General features: G+C 40.6%; 4 protein-coding genes across 7 annotated transcripts in view; 2 read left to right on the forward strand and 2 right to left on the reverse strand.

Moving 5' to 3' along the window:
* NMT2 (N-myristoyltransferase 2) overlaps positions 1–3,045 on the forward strand; it is a 43,833-nt gene extending 40,788 nt beyond the window's left edge. For both annotated transcript variants that reach the window (XM_079108178.1, XM_079108179.1), the window contains 3 exons: positions 461–628; positions 1,922–2,059; positions 2,224–3,045. In XM_079108178.1, the coding sequence (XP_078964304.1) occupies positions 461–628; positions 1,922–2,059; positions 2,224–2,244 (327 nt within the window). In that variant the 3' untranslated portion in view covers positions 2,245–3,045. The remainder of the gene's footprint in view (positions 1–460; positions 629–1,921; positions 2,060–2,223) is intronic.
* A 2,349-nt stretch (positions 3,046–5,394) lies between these two features.
* RPP38 (ribonuclease P/MRP subunit p38) lies at positions 5,395–8,927 on the reverse strand. Of its 2 annotated transcripts, none has more exons than XM_079108198.1 (2): positions 8,814–8,927; positions 5,395–6,342 (listed from the first exon to the last, which is right to left on the reverse strand). In XM_079108198.1, the coding sequence occupies exon 2, from the start codon at positions 6,330–6,332 to the stop codon at positions 5,484–5,486; it is 849 nt and encodes a 282-aa protein (XP_078964324.1). In that variant the 5' UTR covers positions 6,333–6,342; positions 8,814–8,927; the 3' UTR covers positions 5,395–5,483. The 2 variants fall into 2 exon arrangements, with proteins under 2 accessions (XP_078964324.1, XP_078964325.1); XM_079108199.1 differs by lacking the exon at positions 8,814–8,927 and adding an exon at positions 8,594–8,721.
* Positions 8,928–12,322: 3,395 nt separating this feature from the next.
* ACBD7 (acyl-CoA binding domain containing 7) lies at positions 12,323–20,848 on the forward strand. Of its 2 annotated transcripts, none has more exons than XM_079108212.1 (4): positions 12,323–13,059; positions 18,808–18,911; positions 19,021–19,083; positions 19,169–20,848. In XM_079108212.1, the coding sequence occupies exons 1-4, from the start codon at positions 12,836–12,838 to the stop codon at positions 19,240–19,242; spliced, it is 465 nt and encodes a 154-aa protein (XP_078964338.1). In that variant the 5' UTR covers positions 12,323–12,835; the 3' UTR covers positions 19,243–20,848. The 2 variants fall into 2 exon arrangements, with proteins under 2 accessions (XP_078964338.1, XP_078964339.1); XM_079108213.1 differs by having other exon boundaries at positions 12,933–13,059; positions 18,794–18,911.
* A 1-nt stretch (position 20,849) lies between these two features.
* Positions 20,850–23,362, reverse strand: LOC306641341 (S-acyl fatty acid synthase thioesterase, medium chain-like). Its single transcript, XM_079106454.1, has 2 exons — positions 23,175–23,362; positions 20,850–22,836 (listed from the first exon to the last, which is right to left on the reverse strand). Exons 1-2 carry the CDS (start codon positions 23,318–23,320, stop codon positions 22,713–22,715), a joined length of 270 nt encoding a protein of 89 aa, XP_078962580.1. The 5' UTR covers positions 23,321–23,362; the 3' UTR covers positions 20,850–22,712.
* Positions 23,363–25,451: the final 2,089 nt, after the last annotated feature.

A 25,451-nucleotide genomic window follows, 5' to 3' on the forward strand; every position in this document is an offset into this window, starting at 1 on the left:
GTTTTTGCAGTTCTACTTTCAAGTAGTGTTCCATGAAAGAAGTGGCTGGCTCAGCTCCCAAGTTGTGTCCTCTTGGAGGCAGCCTATGTTTCGGAGTGGAGATGGCAGCCTTCTAATACCTAGAGCTTTCATTTCTGCAAAACCAGAGAATCTTTTATCACTGTTTGGTAGTATAGAGCACTGACTATTCAGTCAGCCTGAGGGAAACTTTCCTGATAGGATATTCTGCTTTCTAAGAACTTTATGCAGATCACTGACTAGCACTTGCCCTACAGTTCCAACTGTCTGCTCTTCTTGGTCACTACCCAGCATAACATAAGGGGCTCACACTGGGCTACCAAGAGAGAAGTCTTGTTGCATTTCATTCTGACAGAAAGTTACGGTGCAAGTCAGACATCAGAGTTAGCTGCACGTAGTTTGTTCAAGGAGACACTTACTTGTTGTCACTTTTGTCCCTCAGAGCTCCAGTGGGAAACTGACTGACTTCCTGAGCTTCTACACGCTCCCGTCCACAGTCATGCACCACCCTGCTCATAAGAGCCTCAAAGCTGCCTACTCCTTCTATAATATTCACACGGAGACACCCCTGCTGGACCTCATGAATGATGCACTCATTATAGCAAAGTTGGTAAGTGACTCACTCATTCATTTTTGTACAATCTGGTTCTTCAAGAATCGAAGATTCTTGTATCAAAATACATAAAACATCTCATGGTGTTTTCTTCCACTCAGGTGGAATTCATGCAAGGTCCCACTCCTCCCCCATTGACAATGGAAGAATTTTTCTGAGTGTCTTTTAAAACATTAGCAGATGTTTTTTACCATTGATTTTATTGCAATTTAACAAAAAAGAAATATTGTACCAATTAAAAGCTTTTAACCCTTATGTAAGAATATACAAAACTCATAAGGAATATAAAATACTTTCTCATAATATAAGGAAAAATACATGAGTAAATATGTGTGTTGAGTGAATATTTAGCCACAGTAAGTTTTCTGATTCAACTAAACAGCCTCTGAATGTTAAAATGAAAGGAATTAACTTGAAAATACATATATCTTACTTTTTCTGTTATTTGTTTCCTCAGTGTAGAAATATAGGTAACTATTAAATTCTTGCTACAAATCAACATCTTTCCTTTAAAAAGAAATTGAATCAGCTGGCATACATTTTGACGATAGATAGTGAATATGGGAAAATAATTGCTCATGAGAAATTGGAAACAGTACTTTTAAAATGTTTTCCTTGCATTTCTCTGGCATTTGATTATTGAAAACATTGTATAAATTTACTACTTTTGGATCTCCAAATCAACATTTTCATGATTGCTCATTTTCACCTACTTTCTCCAAGTGGTCAATAATAAAAACCCTGAGAAATAAAAATTCAGGTGCTCCTTCTATATCACATTTTGCATAATATTACTATCTAACATTTTAAAGAAATTTAATTTTTACCATTAAAATGTTAAACTTATTTTCCAGTATCAGTCCAAGATAAACATGCTATTTAAAGTTCTTACAATTTTGGTTTCTTAGCAGTGGCTTCTCTTAAATTAGACCTTAGGCCAGTAATTAATAATCCTAGAAATGCACCATCTAGACAATGGCTCCCTTCTGAATCAGGAACAAAGTATTTTCTGAAATCTTAATAGGTTATTTTTATGTCAGGGCTAGCCATTTGACCACATTTTTTAAAATTCAGCATTTTGAAATAACTTGCTGACTATCAGATTCATGACAAGGTTTAAAGACAATTTTGTACAGACTTCTTAACCTATACTATACATCGCAGACATTTAAGTCCTATTATAAATGCATATCCAACCAATTAGTAGAGGAATCATGTTATGCCAAAATATATAATTTCTATAGATAGTCCTTCAGTGTTTTAAAATTTAAATCCTTCTTTCTTTGGCAGAAAGGATTTGATGTATTCAATGCATTAGATTTGATGGAAAATAAGACCTTCTTGGAAAAACTCAAGTTTGGTATAGGAGATGGTAGTTTGCAGTATTACTTGTACAACTGGAGGTGTCCAGGAACAGATTCTGAAAAGGTAAGTGATGTTGGAAAAAACCTTTGTAAAAACAGTAAATCTATCTAGCCAATTCTATCCTTGCTTCCCTTTGGATTATTCTAAATAGTTTTAAAATCACAGATCTTTTGTACTACATTATAAATTAATTTACTTGTTCTTATTATTTCATTTCTTCCCTTCAGGTTGGACTTGTACTACAGTAGATAGCTATTTTGATTTCTAGAACTCTGACATCCTCATTTGTTCATATCGTATTTAATGATTCCTGGAACCACCATTCCAAAGAAGAATAAAAGCACAACTTAAGTGAAATTGAAGTAGTCAGTAACAATCAGCAAAGATGAAAAAACACCCCATATGTGACCAGTTGTACACATTCCTAGTTAGAATGTTAAAATGCATCTTTTTTTTTTTTTTTTCCTCTGCTTACCCACTTGTGGGAGGGATGAAAGGGTACAAAGAGCACATTTTTTTCTGATTTTCGAAATTTTGGCTTTCTTGGTGAAGTAAGGGTACTTTTCCACTCTAGAAAAGGAACTGTTTTTCTACAAACTAAAGAGAAGTCACAGCATCGTGTAAGGAAATCTCTGCAATTGTGTGGAGATAAGCTGCTGCATTTCTATTTATTAAGTGGTGGTGTATTTGTATAATAGAACATCCAATTGGAAAATTTTTACATATATCACCTTACATGACATCACTGGGGACATTTATGGAATGACAAGTATGGAGCTAAATGAAAATGCACCGATTGCTAAGTACAGTATCGCTCTATAGAGGCGAAGTTGCCAAATCAGTAAACACAGATTTGTACTTTGATCTTCAGCAGATCAGTAGATGGTTTCAAAAGCAAAGTTTGAGGCAAATATTTAAGTGTGCTCTCTGAAAGAGCACACGCCTGTGAATGACCAGACATTTCCACTGCTGCATCATCTCCAGTTTCTTCTCAGCAACATCAAGGATACATGAGGGAAAGAAAATAAAAGCTCTAAGGTCAAAACTAATGCCGGGTTGATTTATTAGTGCTGTCAGGCATTGATAGTTTGAATGTTTTTATTACTTATGCAAAATTGCACATATTCCTTTACGCTGACTTTTAATTTATCATGAACTGTCATGCTGATGGAAAATGTCTTATTTGTAAATAAGTATTCATAATTTTGTTACTGATGGTGTTTTACCTAGAATTTGAAAAACAAAGTTTCAGTGTACATGTGTGTGTATATACGGCCAGTAATCCAAGGGATAAATAAGATGCTAAACAAGGCTGCAGACTGGCCTTCACTCAAGTACCACAAAGTAGACACTTCTTCCTGCCTTTACTGTACCAGTGCCTCGGCTGCTCAGTCCAGAAAAAGTTAATTGCGTTAGAAAACAAAATGGCATTCCCCTCATCTTTTAAGTAATCCAGTAAAACCAGGCATTATCTTAATACCAGCCAGGGGCCATCAAAATATGGCTCCCAGGCTTAATCTGGCCCATCACTTGTTTTTGTACAGCCCACGAACTAAGAATGCTTTTTATTTTTTGAATAATTGGGGGAAACAGTCAAAATTGACATTTTATGACATGAAAATTATATGAAATTCAAATTTCAGCAAAAAGTTTTCCTGGAACACAGCCACCCTTTTGTGTCTCACCTGTGGCCACTTCATGCTACAAAGGCAAATTGGAAATTTGTGACCGTATGGCCTGCAAAGCCTAAAACAGCTGCTAACTGGCCCTTTACCGGTTGTGGATCTTGATTTTCTAAGGAGTTGAAAACTACAGCTGTGGCACCCAAGACTGCCACTAGAGGGGACACTTGGGCCCCACAGTAGTGCTTAACAGATTAGCAATGTTCTTAAAGACACACGGAAGACTTCTCATTGTAGATGGTACAAACTCAGCCGCATTACCATTCTTAACAGGAGAAAAGCGTCAAGAAACAAAACTGTACCGATTGGAACACTTTATGGGAACACCAGCATTAATTAAGAATTTACGCAATCTGGATTCATGGCTCTAGTTAGGAATCATATCCCACTCATTTTTATGGCCAGTGTTATTCAAATAGGTTTTCAAATAATTGCAGAATTGTCAGAAATTTTGTCATGAGCTTACCATTATACTGTTTCTTTAAAGATTCATTTACATATTCCAGTTGTTATAGAATTTGTTATTTTACTTGAGTCTTAAATACAATTATATCTACATTGTCCTCTTTATAATTCAAGCAGATTGCCCGGGAACATTTTAAACTAGAGAATCAGTAAATATAGTATTTAGAAATTTTAAAGAAGTATTTTCCTCTACTGTCTTATATAATGAAAATGCTGGGTCTTTTCTTCTTAATTTGTGCCAAGATGGCACTAAGTAAAATCTAAACGAACAGGTGGCATAATCCATTGAATCAACCAGATTTTAGGTTGAAATTCTGGTAAAGCCATTACCTTCCCCTCAATTATCGAAAGTAACTTCCAAATACACATTGTAGACACTTAACACAGAGCACTACGCAACATGTCTTAACCTGTCATCACAATATGTCGCTTGAGAACCATGCTTAATTTTTAAATAATTTACTTCTTGCCACACCTCACCTAATTACCATTTTTTGGGGGGGCTCACGTGTGTGTGTGCATGCACAGGCACACATGCTGGAAATTAAATTTGGGGGTCTACCACTGAGCTATTCCCTCCAGCCCCCATCATACTTTTTTTGGTAGATGGACACATTTTGTCTTATGTGGCACAGGGGATTGAACTCAGTGCCTCACACGTGCTAGGCAAGTGCTCTACCACTGAGCCACAACCCCAGCCCCCCATCATACTTCTTATACATGTTAGATTTCCAAGTAAGTTAACCATGTACAGGCAAGGGAATCCTAATTAAAATACTTTGTTTTTTTTCTATCCCCATTGGGACTTTATCCCAAGCTGATGTCTGTGCCTACCTACAAAAAAAGCCAAACTGACATGAAGTTAAAAACAAAACAAAACAAAAAAATATATACCTTCTAAAGACAAAGTATTGCTTGGCGTTTAGTAGCTTTCCTTTAAAACTCAATGCTTCCAATCTAGTTTCACTCGCCCTACTTTCTAGAACCACGTTTACTGTGGCACATTTTCCAAGTTTGATGGGAAAATGTTAGTTAGGTGTTATAAGCTACAGATGTTCTTGCTAACAAGCATTGTACCAGCCTTTAAAACAGTGAATTTATACAAGCATGGACATTAGTTTCAATAAACTTGTTTTCATATTCATATTTTTGAATATTTTCTGCACCGTTTCTAGGTTTCAGCATGTCTGTGCCATTGTTTCAAACACTAGTACATACTTGAAGGAAACATCACTACACAGGATCCCAATATACATACATATTTTTCACTTTATTTGTTTCAAGGCTTCATTACAAGGTGTCCTTTTATAAATTGCATGAAATGAAAAGTTTATACAGGATTATTTTGAAGTAGTTTTTTTACTTTTGGGTGGTTTCCTTATCTTATTAGGGTTAGGAATCAATTTCTTTATTTTAAGAGGCTGTAAAGATACAGAGACTTGCTGACCTTCAAGTTTTCTCTTGTGCTTTGAGAGGTCTTCAAATGAAGTTTCCAAAGTCTCTTTGTCTTGGCTTCCCAAAGATTCAGTCTCTAAATTGTCTCCAGAATCTTCAATTCTGTCTTGAAGCCATGGTACAGTTAAACTGGGAACTCTGGGAATGATAGCTTTTACTTCATCCACAAAGTCAGTGGTGTGCTTTTTGAATCCCAGTGCTAGCACACATTTTAAGCCAATGACAGGAGCAAGTGTCTCACTGAGGCGGGGAACCTGACAGGCAGGAACAATTCTGCTTACACTTAGCTGAATCAAGTGTGAGGTGATGATGGCAGGCTTGACTGACTTACACACTAAAACTAAGAGCAGTTCACTCCTTTCCAGGGCTCTGGTGACTTCATTAACACCGATGGCAAGCTGCTTCCTGACCTGCACAGGTGTCCACCCTGAAACTTGCTGGTTAGCTTCTGGCCTTTTGTCTTTCAGATCATCACTTATATCAACGTCTAGGCTGCATCTTTCTACCCTGTGCTTCTTTATAAAAGGTGTTTTTTTCCTTTTTTTCTTATCCTCAATTTTCCGAAGTCCAATAGATTTAAACTTCTCCTCAAGTGTCTGTAATATGAAGTGCATGTCCTCCCTCTCCAGGGTGCTCCAACAGAGAGCATAGGGGTTGTTCAACGATGTCTTTACAACCAGAGGTCTTGTCTTGCGAATGGATCCCCTTGCCGGTGCTTGAGGGGCTGCAGGCATTTTGAAAATCCTTTGCAGAAAAACAATGACAGTAGAACGCTGAGGTCAGCTAGGAAAGCCTGTCTTGAGAATATCTTGGTTGTTTTTCTGATTCTTGATAAGCTATAGCAAGCCTAATTACATAGGTCCCACCTTTTCCCCATTTCTACAGGTGACCCTGACTTTCTTCAAATATAGGCAATATGGGAATGTTTTACATCACTGCAATTACAGTGAAATCCCATTGTTTATCATTTCACTTATTTAAAAATATTTCTATTTGTTCATAATTAGCCTTTTACTAACTGTATGGTAGTCTTATAGATTTATTAGCATGTCTTAAATTACTCTAGTTGGGTTTCCCTTCATCTACTCTTACAGCATATATTTACTGATCTCTTGCTACAGGCCCTGGGGCTCATGGTGAACAAGACCCTGTGTCCTACACACAGGTCCACATCTGTAAGAGCCCCAGAAACCTCTGAATTAACCAGGTATGCACACAACTAAGACTTCCAATAGTACCTTCATTCTGCCCTGTTTTGTAAGTTCCCCTTCCTCCCTGGCCTAATTTTCTTTATATCCTTCCTAAACATTTGATACACATGTAGATGTATACCACTGCCCATGCTTATTACAAGCTGACTACTCTGGCCCGTGTTTCATGAAAACTAAAGAAATGTAATAAAATTTAAAGATCCCAATCTATTAAAGAGAAATAGAAAGGGTCCTTATTAAGGATATGCTATAAACCATAGGTCTAGAGAGCATATCCTGGTCATTCTTCCCAGACCCAACAGTATATTCCTTTCTCTTCCTCAATTTTCTTCCCTTTCTGGGGCTCAGTGAGAAACATAGGGACCCACTTTGCAAAACTAAAAGTGAAATCCCTTCCAATAGAGTGTTGTCGGTGTATACTTTCTCTCATGTATTATCTGATTATTCTAACATCACTACAGATTCCCCAATGTGTGAATGAGGAAACAGATTCAGTACCCGAAGTTGCAACTAGTTTTTCTACATTTATACTTCAAATATAACCTGTAGCTTTTTAAAAACACTTACATGGTTGGTTCTTACCCCAGATCTATTGAATTGGAAACAGTACTACCAAGGAATCTAGGCTTTTATATCTAAAAAAAAAAAAAAAAAGTGCTCCCCAAGTGAATCTGATATAGAGTCCAAATTAGGAAATTAGGTGTGGAACAGGTCCCTTTTATACACTGGACAGCCTGAGAAATGGTCCACTCATGTCTCCTGGGTTTCTGCTACTTCTAATAACCTTCCTCCAGAAAGCCTTGGGCGTGACAGAAAACCTTGGTCATGACCATACCTCCAGTGCTGGAGATATCTGCTGCCTTCTCCCATCCCCCATTATCTATGCTCAGGAATAAAAGTAGCTAATTGAAACCCAATAAAGTGACTGCTAGTGTATGACATCAGGGTGAAGGTGGTTAGGAAGAGGGAAACAAATGAAGAACAAGACAATTATGATCTAACAGATTTTGCTGAACTACAAGACAGTTATTGGGTCTCAGGACCCAAACAGCACAGAAGAAATACTTACAATTAATTGCTCTGTAGTCAAGGGACAACATAATAGGCAGTAACTTCTCTGAACTGCAGAATCTTGCAGGGGAGATGAAAAGTAGTTTAGAAAAGCAGAATGTAACTAAAAACAACAAAAATCCTTCAGAGAAAGGGAGCAAAACAGGAAGTTTGCCAAGGTGTCTTCAATGTCTACAGGACCAAATGCAAACTCTAGGGTGACACACAGAGCTCTGGGCCCTCCACATGCCCACCTTCCACCAACCTTTCCCTGTGCCACACCCTGCATATTACCAACTCTGAACCCATACTACTTATAAGGATACCACCAGTTTCTCAGCGAGAAGTCTTTATACACATTCTCTTCGTCGGGAATAACCACTTCCACCCTCATCCCTTTGACCACCTTACTTAAAACATTTGTGGGTTACCCAGGATGCACCAAGCAAAAACAGCCTCTGCCTCAGAGAGCTAGAGTTTATAAGACCTCTCTATGGGCAGAGAATAAAGCACGTTAAGGTCAGGGAACTACAGGAACACAGTAGAGGTCTAACTTAGTTGAGGGGGTTAGGAGAGGAAGGCTTCCTATAGGAAGTGACTTTTTTTTAACTACCTTTGAAGTATTCCTATCAAAAGGAACACGAAACAACAGTACTCCAGGGGGCAGAGTTACAGGAAATGAAAAACTTCAGTGTCGCTGGGGTAGAAATGCTAGAGAAAAACGGAAGCGATACCAGGAAAAGTAGGTAAGGACCCAACGGTGAAGACTTGCGAACTCGGGCTTTTGGGGGGAGGCCGCTGGTGGTGGCGGCGTTCCTGACTCAGGGTTAATCCCTCCCTACTGTCCGCGGTCCAGCGACGGTGCAGAGGCTTCCGGAACCCGCGGAGACTTCGCGCGCTCCCAGGCTTCAGCCTCGGACAGTTCCCGACGCCCGCACCCACCCGGAAGGGTACCTCCTTGCGGCGTCCGCGTGGCCCTCCGCCTCACGATCACGACTCCAGTCACTCACTAGCCACAGCGCCGGCCCCACGTGCGCCTGCGCCGCGCGTGCGCAGAGCCCTTACCCTCACGACCCACCTTCGGGATGGACTGGACGGCGCGAAATCGCGCGGGGCTCTTAAAGTGTGGTTATTCTGCATTTGGTCGCTCCCAATCGCGTCTCGAGGGGGCGGCAGAACGTGGCCCCATCGTTTAAAACAAAAAAATGCTCTGAATATATGACCGGGGTGGAGGTTCTGCGCAGTGCTCTAAGCTGCAGTGCGCAGGTGCAACATCCCGTCTCGCGAGACCGTGAGGTTGCCACGGTAACTGCCATTCACCATCTCGACTGCCTCCTTAGGGGACCAGTGTACCGCCAATAGTTCCAGGAGTGGTTCTCTCAGGGGACCCTTTCCCTTCTAACCCAGTTTCCACCTTCCAGCGTGTTGGAGCCTTAGCCCTCTCTTCTCGCTCTAAGGATGCAAAATCCCAGCCCCATTTCCCCACTGTCAATCGAATCCCTTCAGACTGCCCAGCACTGTGAAAACCAAATAAGTGGGGAGTTGGAGAGTTGAGGAAAACAGGAAGTTATAGGCAATAATGTAGCGACTCTTGAATCCCCCGGAAGACAAGGGGAATTAGGCTTGCTTTGAGTTCAACCACAGCAGTCCGGAATATCCCATCAAGGGTCTGCTGTGACTGTTCCAACCAGTGGAGACATGGTTATGAATGGAGTCGCTGAAAAGTCGTGGACAATTGGTAATAGAGCTGAATAACATGTTAGAGGCCAGGAATCTAAATTTGTTGATCTATTCTGAGCAACTTAGAAGTTGGTAGGTTGTTTTGACATAATGTCTCCTCCTTCACAGTCCCTTTTTCTTTTCCTAACTTGGGACCTCTTCCTCTTCCTTTTTTCCATATTATCCTCCTTTTCTCAGTCTGTTCACTTCTTGTTTTCTTCCTCATTTTTTGGATCTAGCTTCTATATTTTCAATTTTCATCATCTCTGTAGTACCTAACAAAGTAAAACAAAAAGAGTGTTACTTTTGGTCAAGATTATTGCAGGTCAGGTGTGGCTGTGCCCACCTGGAATCCCATGGACGCAGGAGGATCACAAATTCAAAGCCAACCCTAGCAATTTAATGAGCCCCTAAACAATTTAGTGAGACCCAGTCTCAAAAATAACAAACAAAAAGGGCTGGGGGCTGGGGTTGTGGCTCAGTGGTAGAGTGCTTGCCTAGCATGTGTGAGGTACTGGGTTCTATTCTCAGCACCTTATATAAATGAATAAATAAATGTTCATCAACAACTGAAACATATATATAAAGATTAAGCATTAAAAAGAAGAAAAAAACTGCTGGGATGTGGCTCAGTGGTAAAGTGCCCCTGGGTTAAATACCTAGTATATATAAAAAAAAGTTACAGTTATTGCAGGTTACATAAAGTATGACATGATTATCATAATAAGAAAGAACAAGGTTACAATGAGTTTGAATATATCAACAGGCTTTTGTTTCATAAAAAGGAACAGTAATTTATGATGGTAAACTGTAAATACAATGCATTTCTAAAGACAACTAGAGACACACAGTTCTAATTGAAATACTAGAGTGATGGAAAGAAGTTTATATATGGTTTTGAACCCCTAGGATTCCAGTTTTATACTTTGAATATCATCTGAGCTTGCATTTGCTCTACTGGAAATTATCAGCCCTTGCATTACATGACTTTGGAGGCTGTCTAGGTTGATGCTAACTTCATCCTAGTATATGACCCTAGGCAAATTAACCTTCTCCATGAAGTGATAAAAAGAGTGTCTACTGTGAGGATCACAGGAGTTGACCTCTGTAAGGTGCTTAGCCCAGTGCCTGGCACATAGTAAGTGCTTGGTAAAATGAACAGTGACAACCATAACAGAATTAAGTTTATAAAAATTAAATGTAGTCTCTATAAATTTAGTGCTTGTGTTTTAAGAGTAGCAATGCAATTTCCGCAAGAAGTTTATTAAAATGTACAACTACATTTCAAAAGTTAATTTTATCTTCCATTTGTATAGCATAAACATTACAACAAAAAAGTAAAAAAAGAAAAAAGTCTTCCATGACCCACTCACCTCAAATATTTTCCATTCAGGATTCCCTTCTAATTTATTTCACATAAATTCAGGCTAAAAATGATATAAATTAAATTTTGTGTACTGGTTTCTTTTCCACATTGTCTTTCTCATGTTTCTCAAATATAGGCTTCCAGGGATCACTTTAACTCTTATGCATTTGGTATTCCATGATCAGTTTTACTTTTTAAGGAGAGCTGTTATTTTACTTTATAAAATATCAGTTAAGTCTTTGCATAACTTATAAAAACTTTTAATAGTTTATAAAGTTCATAAAAACCTTTCTTTTTATATTAATTCTAGAATTGGACTATTGTTAGATTTATATGCTTGCCATGATATAACCATGGTTTAAGATTCTGGGTGTTAAGTGTGTCATTATTTACAATCTTAGACAAAATAAAGGAAATTCCCAGCAAGAAAGTTTGTCACTAGAAGAATGTGACAGAATAGAACGCCAGATTCTTGTTTCTCTTTATGGCATTCTGACCTTTGCTCTGTGTGGGTTATTGTAACAACCCTTGTTACATAAACAATCATCGGTTATTTTCAATCAGTTACTAAAAATAGTCAAGGATGAGCTGCAAAATCATAGAACACACTTTTGAGTCTGAGCCATTGGGAGCTCTGCTAGTTAGGACCGCATGACACTCCAAGCACATCTGCGTCCATGGAGGCAATGTGAATAGGAGGAGTTTCATGCACTCTTAGCAATTCTAGGGAACAGCATGGCAGCACATTCATAGATAAAGTTAGTAAGGAGAAAAGAGCCTGATTGGACTCAGGTTATTTATTGCCTTACAGGATAGCAAAACCGAGATCAGCATGCCAGTTCCCTGCACCCCTAACATCATGGGACAACATTCAGAAAAAGAATGTGCTTTGAAAAGAGATCTTAAAAGAACATTCTAGACTTACTAAGCAAACAGAGCAGTGTAACTTCCTTCTGCTCTTCTCCTGCATTCTTGAAATGACTGCAATGCCAAAATGTCTCAACTGACGTTACAGAATGACACTTTTCCACAGACGCCACACTGGACTAATAGAAAGCTCTCACTGTTCTGAAGCTGCCATTGGCCTGGAACCCCCACCCTGCAATCCTGTCATTCAGGACACCAACACATACACCCATACACATAAACCTTGCTCAGAATGTTTCTCTAAAATTTGTTCATTCACTTGGAAATTCATTAGTTTCACCACAAATTTTTTTTTCTAAGAAAAAGTTCACATGAAAAAGCAAAATACTTAAAACGCAGTTTTATACAAAGACAAGTTTAAAAGTTGAGGGACCTTTCTTCTTCTGTGGTTGCATTGTTCTACCTTCTAACTCAGAAGTTCTCTTCACACTGAGCTTGTTTTCTTCCAGTCGCCTTTCTCCATGAATGCTGTTTAAAAAAGAATTGGAAATGAGCTCCCATGTGACCTGGGAATGTGTTTCCAGTGTTCTGGAAATGAGATGAAAAGAGACTCACAACCTCATCCAGAATGTCTGCAGACTTGAAACAGCTTTGGTTTTGCTTCCTGGAAAACTGGGTCAAGCTGAACAGGCGTGCAGTCCTTTTCCTTTGCTATAATTAAGAGGAAGCTGGGGTTTTGCAGCCTGTGGGCAAAACCCCAGTCCTTTTACATTCGTGATGAACAGTGCCCAGAGAGAACGCGAGTGGCTGGGGGAGACATGAGAGACTGGAAATAATCTCCACCCACAGCCCAGGTTTCTAGACATTGTGAGGAGAGAGGTATCCATCAAGAAGGAATCCTGAGGTCCGCGCCCTGGAGGAGCCTCCGTGTGTTTCCTGGAAACAACTTTTGAGAGTAAAAGTGCGAGCCAGCGGCTAGAGGAACTTTCTTGAGTGTCCTCTCTTCCTGGCCAGTGCAGCTAAGATGGCAGCAAAGAGGCGCGGTCTCCCGTCTGGGTGGGACAGCGCCGTTCACTGCCCAGCCCCGCCCTCAGCACCTGGACCCAAGGGAGCTGCCGGGACCCGAGCGCGGCCAATGGGAGCGGCCGCCGGAGGAGAGCTGTCCTGTAAGGAGCGGCCCAGCACACACCAGGCACCGAGCGCCCAGAGAGCAGCAGCATCCCTGCCTTTGTCACTATGTCCCTGCAGGTAACACGGGGCATAGGGAGGCCTTGCGGGGTGGGGATGGGGATGCTCTTAGAGGGAAGCGCTCAAATGGGGCGCTAAAGAGGTATGCCTGCTGTCCTCCCCGGGAGCGCTGGACAGCGACCCTGTTGTCACTCCCATACCTGCCCCAGCGCCATCTTATTGCAGCGTAGACTGCACCTTGCCACCTGTTGATGACAAGCCAGGCTCTCGACGACAACCATTCTGGACCCCAGACACTGGTTGAACTACCCTGAGCGGAAAAGTAGGCACAGGCCTCTGGCAGCGCTAGCGGGCTCTCCCCCAGCCACTCTGGGTCTCTGGGAAGGAGGTGACATCCACGGAGGGAGACCTTCACATTGGAACCTTCTTGGGTTCTCATAGGCTAGTGTCTCTCTGAACAGCTGAGCTCTGTGAGGCTCTAACTTTAAAATACTGTTTTATTGATGTTTCTGAAGTGGAAAACTTTGGGAAAGGGAGCAAATAGAATAAATAAGCATCATCAGGAACTCCTTCACCCCGGCGATAATCTCTGCCAAAGACAGGTGACTTCTTTGTATTTTTCCATGTGCATATGATTGTAAGTGCACCTATATGTGCCTGAAATGCACACACTTATGATGTTATTGTGTGTATGCAATTTTGTTCCTGTACTTACTACTATATTTTGAGCATTTTCTTACCATTAATGTCCTTCTAAAGTGCAATTGTTTACGTGCATAAAATTTCACAGATAGGCGCAGCTATTTTTTTTTTAACCATTTCTTCAGGCAAGATGTTATAGGTGCGTAAAGGACACCCTCCAGAGTCACAGAGGCTCACACCCATGCCCTGTCACCCTCTTTATGCCTGCAACAGATTTTAATCTCTGTGCCTCAGTCATCTCATTTAGAAAGGGAGAACAAATAACTGTTAAGTGAGCAGAAGTACAGCATTTCAAACAGTGCCTGGTGGAGGGTAAATGTCCAGTAAGAATAAGCTTGTTAGATAATTAATTCATACTGAACTGTTTCCCAAATAATCAAAACTTTCTTCAAATCAAAAGATCTGAATGGTTGCTGTTTAGCTTAGTACTTTGGTTTTTTGCCATTGTTGTTGCTGGTTTATTTTTCTTATTTCTATAATGTTTTATTTCTTTAGCTTTAAAAATATTTTCAGTAAGGATTTAAAGGAACAGACTAAGAAGTATTAATAGTACCCACCATAATGTTACCTACTAACAATGCCCTTGAATACTCAGAGAAAAATTCTATTTAAAACACCCAGTGGGGAAGTCAAGTACAGGGTACACTGAAATCTTACCATTTTTATAACTTTTACCTGAATCTAAAATTATTTTAAAATAAAACTCTTAAAGTACTAATAAAAAATTAAAAGTAACTTAAAAGACCAATAGCCGGCTGATATATTTAAACCTTCATAACCTAACTGGCATTATGGCAGCCATTGCATTGGTACTTGTGTTGCTCCAAGATGCTACATGGGACTCATTCAGTAGAAGTGAGAGGAAGGGGAGCAAGTACAGGGCAAGCAAGTACAATCTTCTGTGTTTTATGCTAGAATAAACACAACTGGCACTCACTCCTGGAAGCAACAAGACAAATAGAATTCCTAACTCAGCTACGATCCCCCAGTTTTATTTTTAAATTACAGTGTGTTTACTCCCTCAGCACAGTTTTAGGATGATTGAAGTCATCTTAACTGGGCATATTTCTTTCCTACATGGTGAAGCTAAAGTAGCAAAACTGCTCCTTCAAGAAGGCGCATCTTTTCAAGTCTAGAGGGATTCATGATTTTACATTGAGCTAATAACTAACCACTGATTAAGATCAGTGAAGTACCTTGACTGTGAGGAGTTCTCATCTACCTGATTCAGTTGCTCAATGGGAATGAATGGCTCAAAATGGCTTTATCAAGGTCACATGTGAGATACCTATGTGCTTCGGCTGCAGAAAGCTGTGTCTCATCTTTATAACTTTCTGACCTTTTCAATATCCAGTCACTCATTGACTCATTTAACAAGGATGTATGTACCAGACTCACACCTGCCTCTGCCACCTGAGGGCAGTCTGTAAGGCTCTCGGCTGTGGCCACCAAGGTGTGTGTTTATGCCTGCGCTCCATTATGTGTATGTGAAGGAGGAAACTAAAGAATTCCACCCAACCTTTGTGTTGAGCCCTGGTAAATTCTGTCCATGCTGCCTGGAGAAACTTTGTTGCCCCTGTCCACTCAACAAACACTAACCACCTTTCCCCAGGCTCATCCCTCTGGGAAGGCTTCTCACCCACCATCCCCTCTGGGCTGCCCCTCCCTCCTCCGGTCCCAGAGCAGCGCTGCCTCTCCTCTGTAGCAGGTCTCACAGGGTCACTGCTGATGTGCAGGTCTCCCTCGATCCTGAGCTCCTTCAGTCAGACTTCCCTGCTCATCCCTGCCTGCCTAGCACAGGCCAGGCCCATCCTAGGTGTTCAGTGCCCTGTGGATTAGCATGGCACCTGTGATGAGCTCTGGGAGGGAAGAGTCCACGGAATCAAATCAAGAATATTTATAGTCCTAATTGAATTGAGTCCTCGAACCTTCCAGCTGAGACTCACACAAGTTGGGTTTCCCTTATCAGAACTACTGGGACCAAAAGCATTTCAGATTTTGGAATATTTCAACATACAGAATGAGATATCTTGGGGATGGGATTCAAGTCTAAACATGAAACCCATGTATGTTTTATATATGTAAATATACCTTGATAGCCTAGAGGTCATTTTATGTATTTTTAGTGCACCTGTGTTTTGAATGTGCTTGCGGTGTGAAATTTTCATGGTATGAAATTTATCTATTGGCACTCCAAAAGTTCAACCTGGGAGCTTTTCGGATTTCAGATTTTTGGATTATGGATGTCCAACCTATAGTATCTTTTTTTTCCTGTGAAGCTGCACCTCAGAGGAGCTTTTTCTCTTGCAGAGTCCCACAGCAATGTGCCTCAAAGGTAGAGTAGAAATCTAAGTATGCCACGCAAGGCCAGTATTATTTCCACTGCTGCTCACTGTGGTTGGGGAGGAAGAGGTGTCATGGTGGAAGGGACAGTGGAACAGCGCACTAAAGTAGGAACAGATCAAATAGAGGTGCCAGGGAAGGCAGACTGGACAGAAAGGAATGCTGGGTGCTGCTCTAGAGCAGGGTTCCCTACCTGGGGAGGGAGGAGGGACAAATGGGGACTGCTGGAATGGCATGGGACAGTGTGTCAGGGTCAGTGTGGAGGGGGTCCAAGATGTTCATTAGATCTTTTTGTGCTTCTGCAGCCCCAAGAATATGAAGAATAACTTCCCATAAACTCCTTCCTGCAAGGCAGGGCGGGGGGCTTGCATGATTTTTCAGAAACATTAGAATATTAATCAAGGTTTGGTTGGCCGTAAAGAATTGAGTTGGTGTCACTGGAGAAAGGCATGAAGCTTCATAGCACAGAACCCTTGAGATGCTGATACACCTGAAGAGAAGCATCCCTGCACCTTTCCCCCTCAGTCACCTGGCTGGCTTGTCCTGGGGAGCCCTGGTCACTCGTGCAGCATTTGTTTTGTTTTCCTTGCACACGGACTATATGCACATTATGAAAACTTTGTAGAGTAGAGAAGTTTTAAAAACCTAGGAAACCTACCAATAATCAGAGGCAATTACTGTCTACCTATTTAATATATTTCTAGTCTGATTTTTTTCTACATAGCTTTCAAAGCTGAGCATTCTGAAATATTTTTGTGTTCTTTGTTAAAAGATAAACTAAAAGTGTTTTTTGTGTCCTCATAATTGTGCTTTTTTTAAGAGTGACTTTTTCTACCCACTCTTCCAGAGAGTCTTTTAATACAACTAATAATAGCTGACCCTTACTGAATAATCACCGTACACCAGCCATTCTCTTAAGTATGTTACATGTACTTACATTACATTATTAAATCACATTATTTAAGTTCTCTTAACAAAAGTGTTGTTATTTTCTCATATTCCAGGTGAAGAAACAGACACAGGATAGTAACTTGCCCAAGGTACCACAACTCTTCAGTAATAACACTGAACTTAACCATGATATTATGTGAGTAGCAGCTGAGTTCCTTGAAGGGCAAGGCAACTTTCTCACAAGCACACATCCTTCTTAGTCTCCTATAGAAATTTGTTAGGAAACAGGGCCATTTTCAAGGTTATTTAGGCTGAAGATCCTAGTCTCCAATTTAGAGATGACTCATGTTCATCACAAAGCAACAATCCTGGCTGTGCTACTGTCCTGTCTTTGGGACTGGCTTTGCCCAGCAACACTGCTAAGCTCATAGGCTTCTAAGGTTACAATAGGGCTGTCTCTTCACTTTCTCTACCAGGCATTTGGACCAAAAGGAAATACTGGCACCAGGGGAAAAATATAGGACAGATGAGGGCAGGGCTGGGATGCCATGTTCACCTTCCCTAGTTTGATACCCAGGCTACTGACGATTCTTGTTCCCCCAACTTAAAGCAAATGCCAGAAGGTAGATACAGTTAATTAAAAAGAAAAAAAGAATAAGAAATTCTAATAAGGAAAACAATCATCCAAGAGGTCGAAAGGGGAGAGAGATGAAGTGTCCAGGAGTGCTCAGACTCCAGGGCAGGCAGAGCTGTACTTCCTCCCTGAGTGGAATTCATCAAGAGAGCAACTGCCATCACAGTCTAAGACCCTTGGGAGGTAGGGAATGCATGCTGTAGTTTGGATAGGGAATATACCCCAGAGGTCCTTGTGGTATAGGATCTGTCCCCAGCATGGCACTATTGGAAGATGGTAAAAACTTTTAAAAAAGAGGTAGAGGCCAGTGGGAGGGCTCTAAGTCACTGGGGACATGATCTTGAAGTGGACTGTGAGCCTTGCCCCTTCTCCCATGCTCTCTTTTGTTTCCAGACATGAGTAAAGTGGTTTTGCTTCACCACACACTGCTGCCACGATTATCTTGCCACAGAGCCAAAGCCATGGAGTCAGTCACTTGTGGACTTAAACATCCAGAACTGTGGACCACAATAAACCTTTCCTCTTTATAATTCAGTGAGTGTGTGATAGTGACAGAAAGCTGATTCACACAGAGAGACTGGGGTTTTTGGAGAGAATTCAGGAAGGTGCAGACAGCGTTTCCCACTTCAGTGTATTTGTATGTTCAGTTTTGCTAATCAGGTCTAAGTTGCTTGAAGAACTTCTCTTTTCTGGACATTAGTTGATATTAAGTCTTACAGTTTTTGGTCTCTGTGTTGAAACTATAGAAGCAATCCAACGAAATCAATGATATTGACTATACTCAGAAACTAGTTAATGCACTAGATAGGAAGAAATCCACTGACATTGAAGGGTGTGGGCACTGTGAGAGTTAGTGTCATTTCATGGAAGAGGAAGTTGGTGTTCACAGGATGATCCAGAAAGCTGCATTGAGTGTGATGCCCTTTAAAATACATAAATGGATCCTTTTCAGTGTCATGAATTTTATTTAGTTATCCATACTTTGTTTATGTATCAGGTAATTTCCAAGAAAGGTGTCTATGTGTCCCAATAAATTAGGAAAATTCTTGTGGAACCTGAGCAGTAATAGTTTTTTTCTGTTTGATCCCCTCCCCTTCCTCTTCTCTGAGTTTCATTCCTTGTTGGTCAACACCCACAAAGTGCAGTGAACCTTCCTAACAGTAGCACATGCACTGTGTGCCTTTTGTTTTGCTTTTTGTGTTACTTTTTATTATTTGACTTTAGGCAGATTTTGACAGGGCCACAGAAGATGTGAGGAAGCTGAAAACAAGACCGGAGGATGAAGAACTGAAGGAGCTCTATGGCCTTTACAAGCAAGCTGTCATTGGAGACATTAATATTGGTATTATATTATCCTCTTAAAAAATAAGGACATACTTGGTTTAAAGAGTATTTGTGAAAGTGCACAGTAAGAAGTCAACTTGAAAATCTCTCTCTCCTTCTTTTGGCAGCATGTCCAGTACTATTGGATGCAAAAGGCAGGGCGAAGTGGGAAGCATGGAGCCTCCAAAAAGGTTTTAATTCTTAAACAAATTTCAAGTCAAGCTTCTTACTCACCACCACATTGACTAACGACGTGATCCATTTGTGTCTTTCTAGGATTGTCGAAGGAGAATGCCATGAGTGCCTATATTTCTAAAGCAAAAGATTTGATCGAAAAATATGGAATTTAGAGCGCAGCAGATGAGAATGTGCTCCTTCTGAAGGCTTCATAATGGTATCTTGACCTGACCTTTAGTGGGAAATGCACAGTTAACACTGTGGACCATGGACTTTTTTTTTCTTTTCTTTTTTTTTTTTTTTTTTTTTTTTTGCTATTAGCAGGAATTGTAATACTTAGGAGCATGGTGAAAATGCACAGTTAACTAAATTTCACTGGCTTAAACCAAGTGACTTTAGAGGTTCTTTTAAAAAATCATTGCTCTGGTAGTACATATACCAAAACATCCCCCGCCCCCTGCAGTGTTGGTTCAAGGCATGCTAGGCAAGCACTCTACCATTTGAGCTACTGCCCTACCTGTATACCAAAACTTTGATTATTTGCTCTTTTGACAAATCTGTTCTCTATAATGAGTGAGTACTACTGGGGTAATAAAAACAGTTTATTAAGAATCAACAGCAGCCGGGTACAGGGTGCACATCTGTAATCTTAGCTTCTTAGGAGGCTGAGGCAGTAGGATTACAAGTTCGAGGCTAGCCTTGTGGGGCTCCAGGGAGTGGCTCAGTGGTAGAACAGTTGCCTGGTGTGCATGAAGTCTAAGGTCCCATCCCCAGTACCACAAACAAACCAGGAAGGAAGAAATTTATAAGTCTGTCTCTAGCTCCTCAAAGAAGGAAAAAAGCCACTGTGGAAATATTAAATGTTTACCTTTAAAACATAAGAGAATCAAACTAAATGTATCTAATGGTCCACTGTACTCCTTCTGTGCCCCTTGGGTTCAGTTTTGTTACAGTGAAAATGTGAAGTCCTGACCCAACTCAGCCTTTCTTCCCAGATCATAGGTTCTTTGAAAGCTGCATATAGTGACACATGCTTGAACTCAGGAAGCTAAGGCAGGAGGATCACAAGTTTGAGATCAGCCTGGGCAATTTAGTGAGATCCTGTCGCAAAAAATAAAAAAGGACTGGGGCTATAGCTCAGTGGTAGAGCATTGCCTAGAATGTGCCAGGCCCTGGGTTTGATCCTCAGTACTGTAAGGAAAGAGAAAAAAGAAAACCTGTTTGAGATTCCACAGAAAAAACATCCCTCAAAAGAATGTACCTGTTTCCTGCATGAGTTTAGGTTTGGGGGATCAGGATAGAGCTCAGTGGTGGAGTGCTTATCTAGCATGTGTGAAGCCCTGGGTTCCATCCAGCACCACAAAAACAAAACAAAACAAAACAAAAAACAAACAAAAAACCCTCCAAAAAAAGAGTTCAGGTTTGATATGAAATTACCAGATGGATAGATTGGCTTCATTTTACCTAATGAACAAAACAAAGCAAAAGCCTCTTGATCCACTAGATGAATTTCCAGGGAATTAAGCTGAGTAATACCAAAATGTTATGTACTGTATGATTCTATTTAGGTGAAATTCTTGAAGTGGCAAATTATAGATATAAAGGATAGAATTGTTTCCAGGGGTTGGGGTTGTGGCTCAGTGAACACTTGGCCTAGCATGTGTTAGGCACTGGGTTCAATTCTCAGAACCACATAAAAATAAATAAATAAAGGCATTGTGTTCATCTACAACTAAAATAAAATATTTTAAAAAAAGAATTGTGTTTTCCAGAGAGAACGAGGGTCCTATAGTGCTAGAAGTTCTGTCTCTTGACTGTTGCACTGTCAATATTCTGGTTGTAATATTTACTATTTGCACAGTGTTAATAGGAGAATTTTTTATTAGTGCATAGTAATTATACAGCATAATGGGTCTTATTGTAGCATATTCGCTCATGAATATAGCATACTTTATTCATTTTATAGTATTTCTATATTATTTCCTAAAATTACCTGGGGATCTACAGTTACCTTGAAAAAACTTAATTAAAAAAATCAAGATTGATTTCTTATCTGTAAATTTTGGGAAAGCAAAAATGATTCTCATCTTTACTAAGTTTTGCCTAATGATAGAAGTTTTCCATAATGAGGTCAAGGCTTAAGTCCTTCAAAGATAAGACATTAGCAATGATAGGCCTGGTTGTTTGTAAACGAAGGCCTGGAAACTCAGAGCTTTTCTCTAGTGGACTTTACCTCCACCAGTTGGAGGAGCAGCAGAAGCAGCTCACCCCCAAATCCTGGCATTTGTTACATCATGGGACTCCTGAAATCCAAACTGTGTTGACTAAAGTGTTTTTTAAATTAATATTCACAAATTCAAATTACTTTTTCAAAATATTTTATTAGTTTTTGATGGACCTTTTATTTTATTTATTTATATGTGGTGCTGAGAATCAAACCCAGGGCCTCATACATGCTAGTCAAGCACTCTATCACTGAGCCACAAACCCTAGCACCCTGCCTCTCTTTTTTGTACCAGGAATTGAACCCAGTGGCACTTAACCACTGAACCCTTTTTATTTTTTATTTTGAGACAGGGCCTGCTAAGTTGCTGAGACTGGCCTCAAACTTGTGATACTCCTGCTTTAGCCTCCAAGTCCCTGGAATTATAGGCATGTGCCACTGTGCCTGGCCCAAATTACTTTTGTACCAATCTTTTAGTAAGGGGGCTCTGGAAATTGCATCAAATTAAAGGGTGGTATAGTATATAATAAACACTTTAGCATAATTTGCTTGTGGTTGTTTCTAGCCCAAGTTTATTATGTGAATTCCAACTCAAATCCCTCCTTCTAATAATGAATTTTATGTTATTTGTACTTTGTTAAAAAGGGAGGGTAAATTCTGGAAAATTTTCCTGTGTGCATCTTCCTTAATCTTATTTATTAAGATCCTACCTACATTATTTTAAAATAGTAAGAAAGAATGAGCTCATGTTATATGATTGTAAACAAGTAGATGCTTTAAAAGTTAGCATTTTAATATATAATGTTATGTTAAGCAGTGTGGGCTGTAAGAAAATGACCTCAGTCACCCTAGGTAGTGGAGTTTGGTGTAAAGATGTGAAAGAAATAAGGAAATTGGGGGAGGGGATCTGACTGCATTAGTTAGGCTTGATGAGAGGAACCAGTTTGGGAACTGACAGAGTTCAGGGTCCACAGATAATAATTCCAATCATTTCCCCTGTCACCCATTTTCACCACTAAAATAAATGAGGAGGACTGGAGGGTATATTTCAGAACACTTGCCTGGCATGCACAAGGCCCTGGTTTTGGTCCCCAGCACTGGAAAAAAAAGTAATTGAAGGAAAAATAATACTTTACCAAGCATGAATTTTGTTGACAAACTTTGCACAAATGAGCATCAAATGAAATTCTAATACAAAGATAAAGAACTCTGCCAGAAGTATTTCTTACCTGTTTGCCTTTTATCACAAGATACATAAATAATTCATGGATAAATACATTTATTCATATATAATAAATCACCCTGACAGTAGAAAATGTGTGATTTCAAATCTCTGACTAAAACTTCTGAGCTACATCTGTATAAACAAGACGACTATTGTAAGGCCAAGAGGAAAAAAGCCTACAAGTTGGCAAGCAATTATAGTTCTAGACACTTGGCTATGTAGTTCTTGATGAAGTCTTCATTGTCAGGTTCCAGAAGATAAAAGTGATCTCCTGGCAGCACATGAATATCAACATTTCCACTGGTATTTCTTTCCAGGCTAACATAAACAAAATTTCATTTAATAACAAATGACATTTACCAGTACAACTAAAGACTTATTTCCACATATTTGTCTAAGAGCTGATACCCAGTGGTGGAGTTACTTTCAAGGTGTCAGGTTCTATGTGTCCTATATCTTTAATTTCTCTAAGACCTATCAGTATACAGTGGTTACTTGTGTTCTCTCATTTTACGTAAGATCAGTACCTCTCCATTTATATTACATAAAAATGGGATGAATTTTCTATTAACTGCAGTAACTGGTAGTTGACATTTGCTGAAAACCATCAAACACATACTTCAATAAAATACCCAAAACTATAAAAATAATTTTACCTTCTACATTCTTTTGCTAGGTCTTCAGATTCAACAAAGCATGTTAAGTCACAAGAAAGAATGGCCTTAGAAGGTGTGTCCAAGCTGTAGACAAAAAAGAGCTGGTTAAGCAACACCCCAGAACCTCTTCCTGTTAATAACTTCATTGAAATGAAACAGGGGGCCTCACCTTTTACTTTTCTGACAGTGCATGCAAACATTTTTTTTACCAGGAGCATGTCTCCCTGTCAGAAACTGCCTGGGACTCACTTTGGTCCAGGTCATTTTCCAATCTCATCTAAGTTCTAGAATGTGCAGGTGGCAGCAGGATGGGTGTCCCAGGCTCAGGGTGAGGCTGGTTACAACCAGTGCTGTTGACCATTGTAACCTAAATGTGACCTCCCTGCTCCCTCCCAGCTCTCTGCATGGTTCAGTGAAGGTTCCCATGTACAGAACAAGATCAGGTTCAACCTCAGTTTCACCACAACAGCACAAATATATTTACTGAGCTGGATGCTGTGTGCTGGGGACATGCAAATAAACAAGTCCAGCCTTGCCCTCTTATGTCTGAGAGACTGAGGAGAGAATGTGGATGAAATAATCAGACGACTAAAGAGAGACGGAAGTACTACCAAACTGGGTGATCTCAGAGCATGGGACAGGTGGGGGGACAGGCCAGGGTCAAGGTGGGTCTCCTGGAGCAAGTGGAGTGCATCTGAGATCTGAATGAATAGTAAAGAACTGACCAAAGGGGACAGAGACCGCAGGGAAACAGAAAAGGAGTTCAATTTATTGCTCAGAGAATGCAGTGGGTATTGGGAGAAATTAAGGTGAAGAAGTAAGCAAGGGCCAGGTGTAGGCCATGTAGAGGATTGTGGTCGTCTCAAGAATGATATGTCACAAAAGGATTTAAGTCATGATCAAACTTGACTCTCATCCCCCTGAATATATCCAGTCAGGGAATGGACCGGAAGGGGACAAGTGTGTATGAGAGGACCAACTAAGGGGCTTTTCAGTAGTCTAGGCGAGGGTTTCTCTTCTACAGGATGTAAAAACTAGGAGTGTGACTCCCAACCTCAGAGTGAGGGGGTAAAAAACAGATTAACTCATGGGAAACTGTGGTGCAGGGCACACTGCAGGCCCACTAAGGAGAGGTGGGGGTGTCATAGGCTCAGTCCTTGTCAAGTGTACAAAGAGGCATCACAAATCAGCTAGGGTTTTAACAGGAGCTGGGGATCCAGTGTGGGGTGGTGGGTCAGATGGAACTCTCTTCAACTCGCAGGCTTCACTAGTGGTTCACAAGGAAGATGGGGAGCAAGGCTAGAGGCCAAAGGGAGCCCCTCTGAGGGGAAAGCGTTTGTGGCAGTGGGACAGGAACTAACACTGCCACCTGCCCAGGCCCTTCTCTCATTCTAAGTGAATGCCTTACACTACTGGAGAGGGGCATGAACACCTCATGGCAGAGCACAGGTGAAGACACCTGGCTGCTGGGGGAAGGACAGACACACACCCCTCTACCCTTGGGGAAGGAGTAGGACACAGTTCTATTCCAAATCCAAGCAGAGTGGGTAAGTGGGTAACAGGGTGGCAAAGCACTTGTCTAGCATGCAAAAGGACCCGGATTCCATCCCCACCACTGCAAAACAAAAGAGAAAAACCAATGAAGCAGATGTCTGCTGCTTGGGAGAAGAGGCAAGAATTTTCCATCCACGCCAACCAAGATACATGTGGTAAGATTTATCTGTAACAGGGAGAAGGGATAGCCATCCTGAAAAAGTCCCATCCACAAAGCCCAGACACAGGGGCCTACGTAGGAATGATGCTTGAGACAGTCTAGATGCCCAAGAACTCTGGTAGCCCACATCCAGTAACAAGCAACAGTCATCTACACTGGGGAGCAGTAATAAAAGGGGAGAGACTATCCTCAGTCTCAGGGAAGAATGAAGGTTGGGGGTGAAGCAGAACTACTAAGGGAAAAAAGTATGCTTCAGCAGCCTCATCCCCACATTAACACCAAAGGAACAGGGAATTGATGGTGCATAAAAGTAACCATAGCAACAACAAAACCCAGACTCAGCGCAACTCCAGTCTAGATTGACTCAAACTCCCCCCAGTAAGGGCCCAAAGAGAGATGTGCTCAAATTCATATCACAGATTCATTTCTGCATCTACCATTTTATAAGTGATAATTGCCTACCAAAAAGTATAAAAAGTTTTAAAATTTTACATGTAACAATTCAACAGTTTTCAGATGCACAAGAAAACAAGAAAAAAACAATCGATTGTTAAGAGACAAAA

Source organism: Sciurus vulgaris (genome assembly GCF_902686455.1).
Source record: "Sciurus vulgaris genome assembly, chromosome: 12".
Lineage (NCBI taxonomy): Eukaryota > Metazoa > Chordata > Mammalia > Rodentia > Sciuridae > Sciurus > Sciurus vulgaris.

What these genes read in the sequence shown, in the direction of transcription:
- RPP38 (XM_079108198.1), bottom strand. Translation starts at nt 6,332, where the DNA reads ATGCCTGCAGCCCCTCAAGCACCGGCAAGGGGATCCATTCGCAAGACA.
- ACBD7 (XM_079108212.1), top strand. Translation starts at nt 12,836, where the DNA reads ATGGCAGCAAAGAGGCGCGGTCTCCCGTCTGGGTGGGACAGCGCCGTT. An exon ending in TTGTCACTATGTCCCTGCAG is followed by an intron (nt 13,060 to 18,807) that starts GTAACACGGGGC and finishes AGATTTTGACAG; the next exon opens with GGCCACAGAAGATGTGAGGA. An exon ending in CATTGGAGACATTAATATTG is followed by an intron (nt 18,912 to 19,020) that starts GTATTATATTAT and finishes TTCTTTTGGCAG; the next exon opens with CATGTCCAGTACTATTGGAT.
- LOC306641341 (XM_079106454.1), bottom strand. Translation starts at nt 23,320, where the DNA reads ATGAAGTTATTAACAGGAAGAGGTTCTGGGGTGTTGCTTAACCAGCTC. An exon ending in CTAGCAAAAGAATGTAGAAG is followed by an intron (nt 22,837 to 23,174) that starts GTAAAATTATTT and finishes TGTTTATGTTAG; the next exon opens with CCTGGAAAGAAATACCAGTG.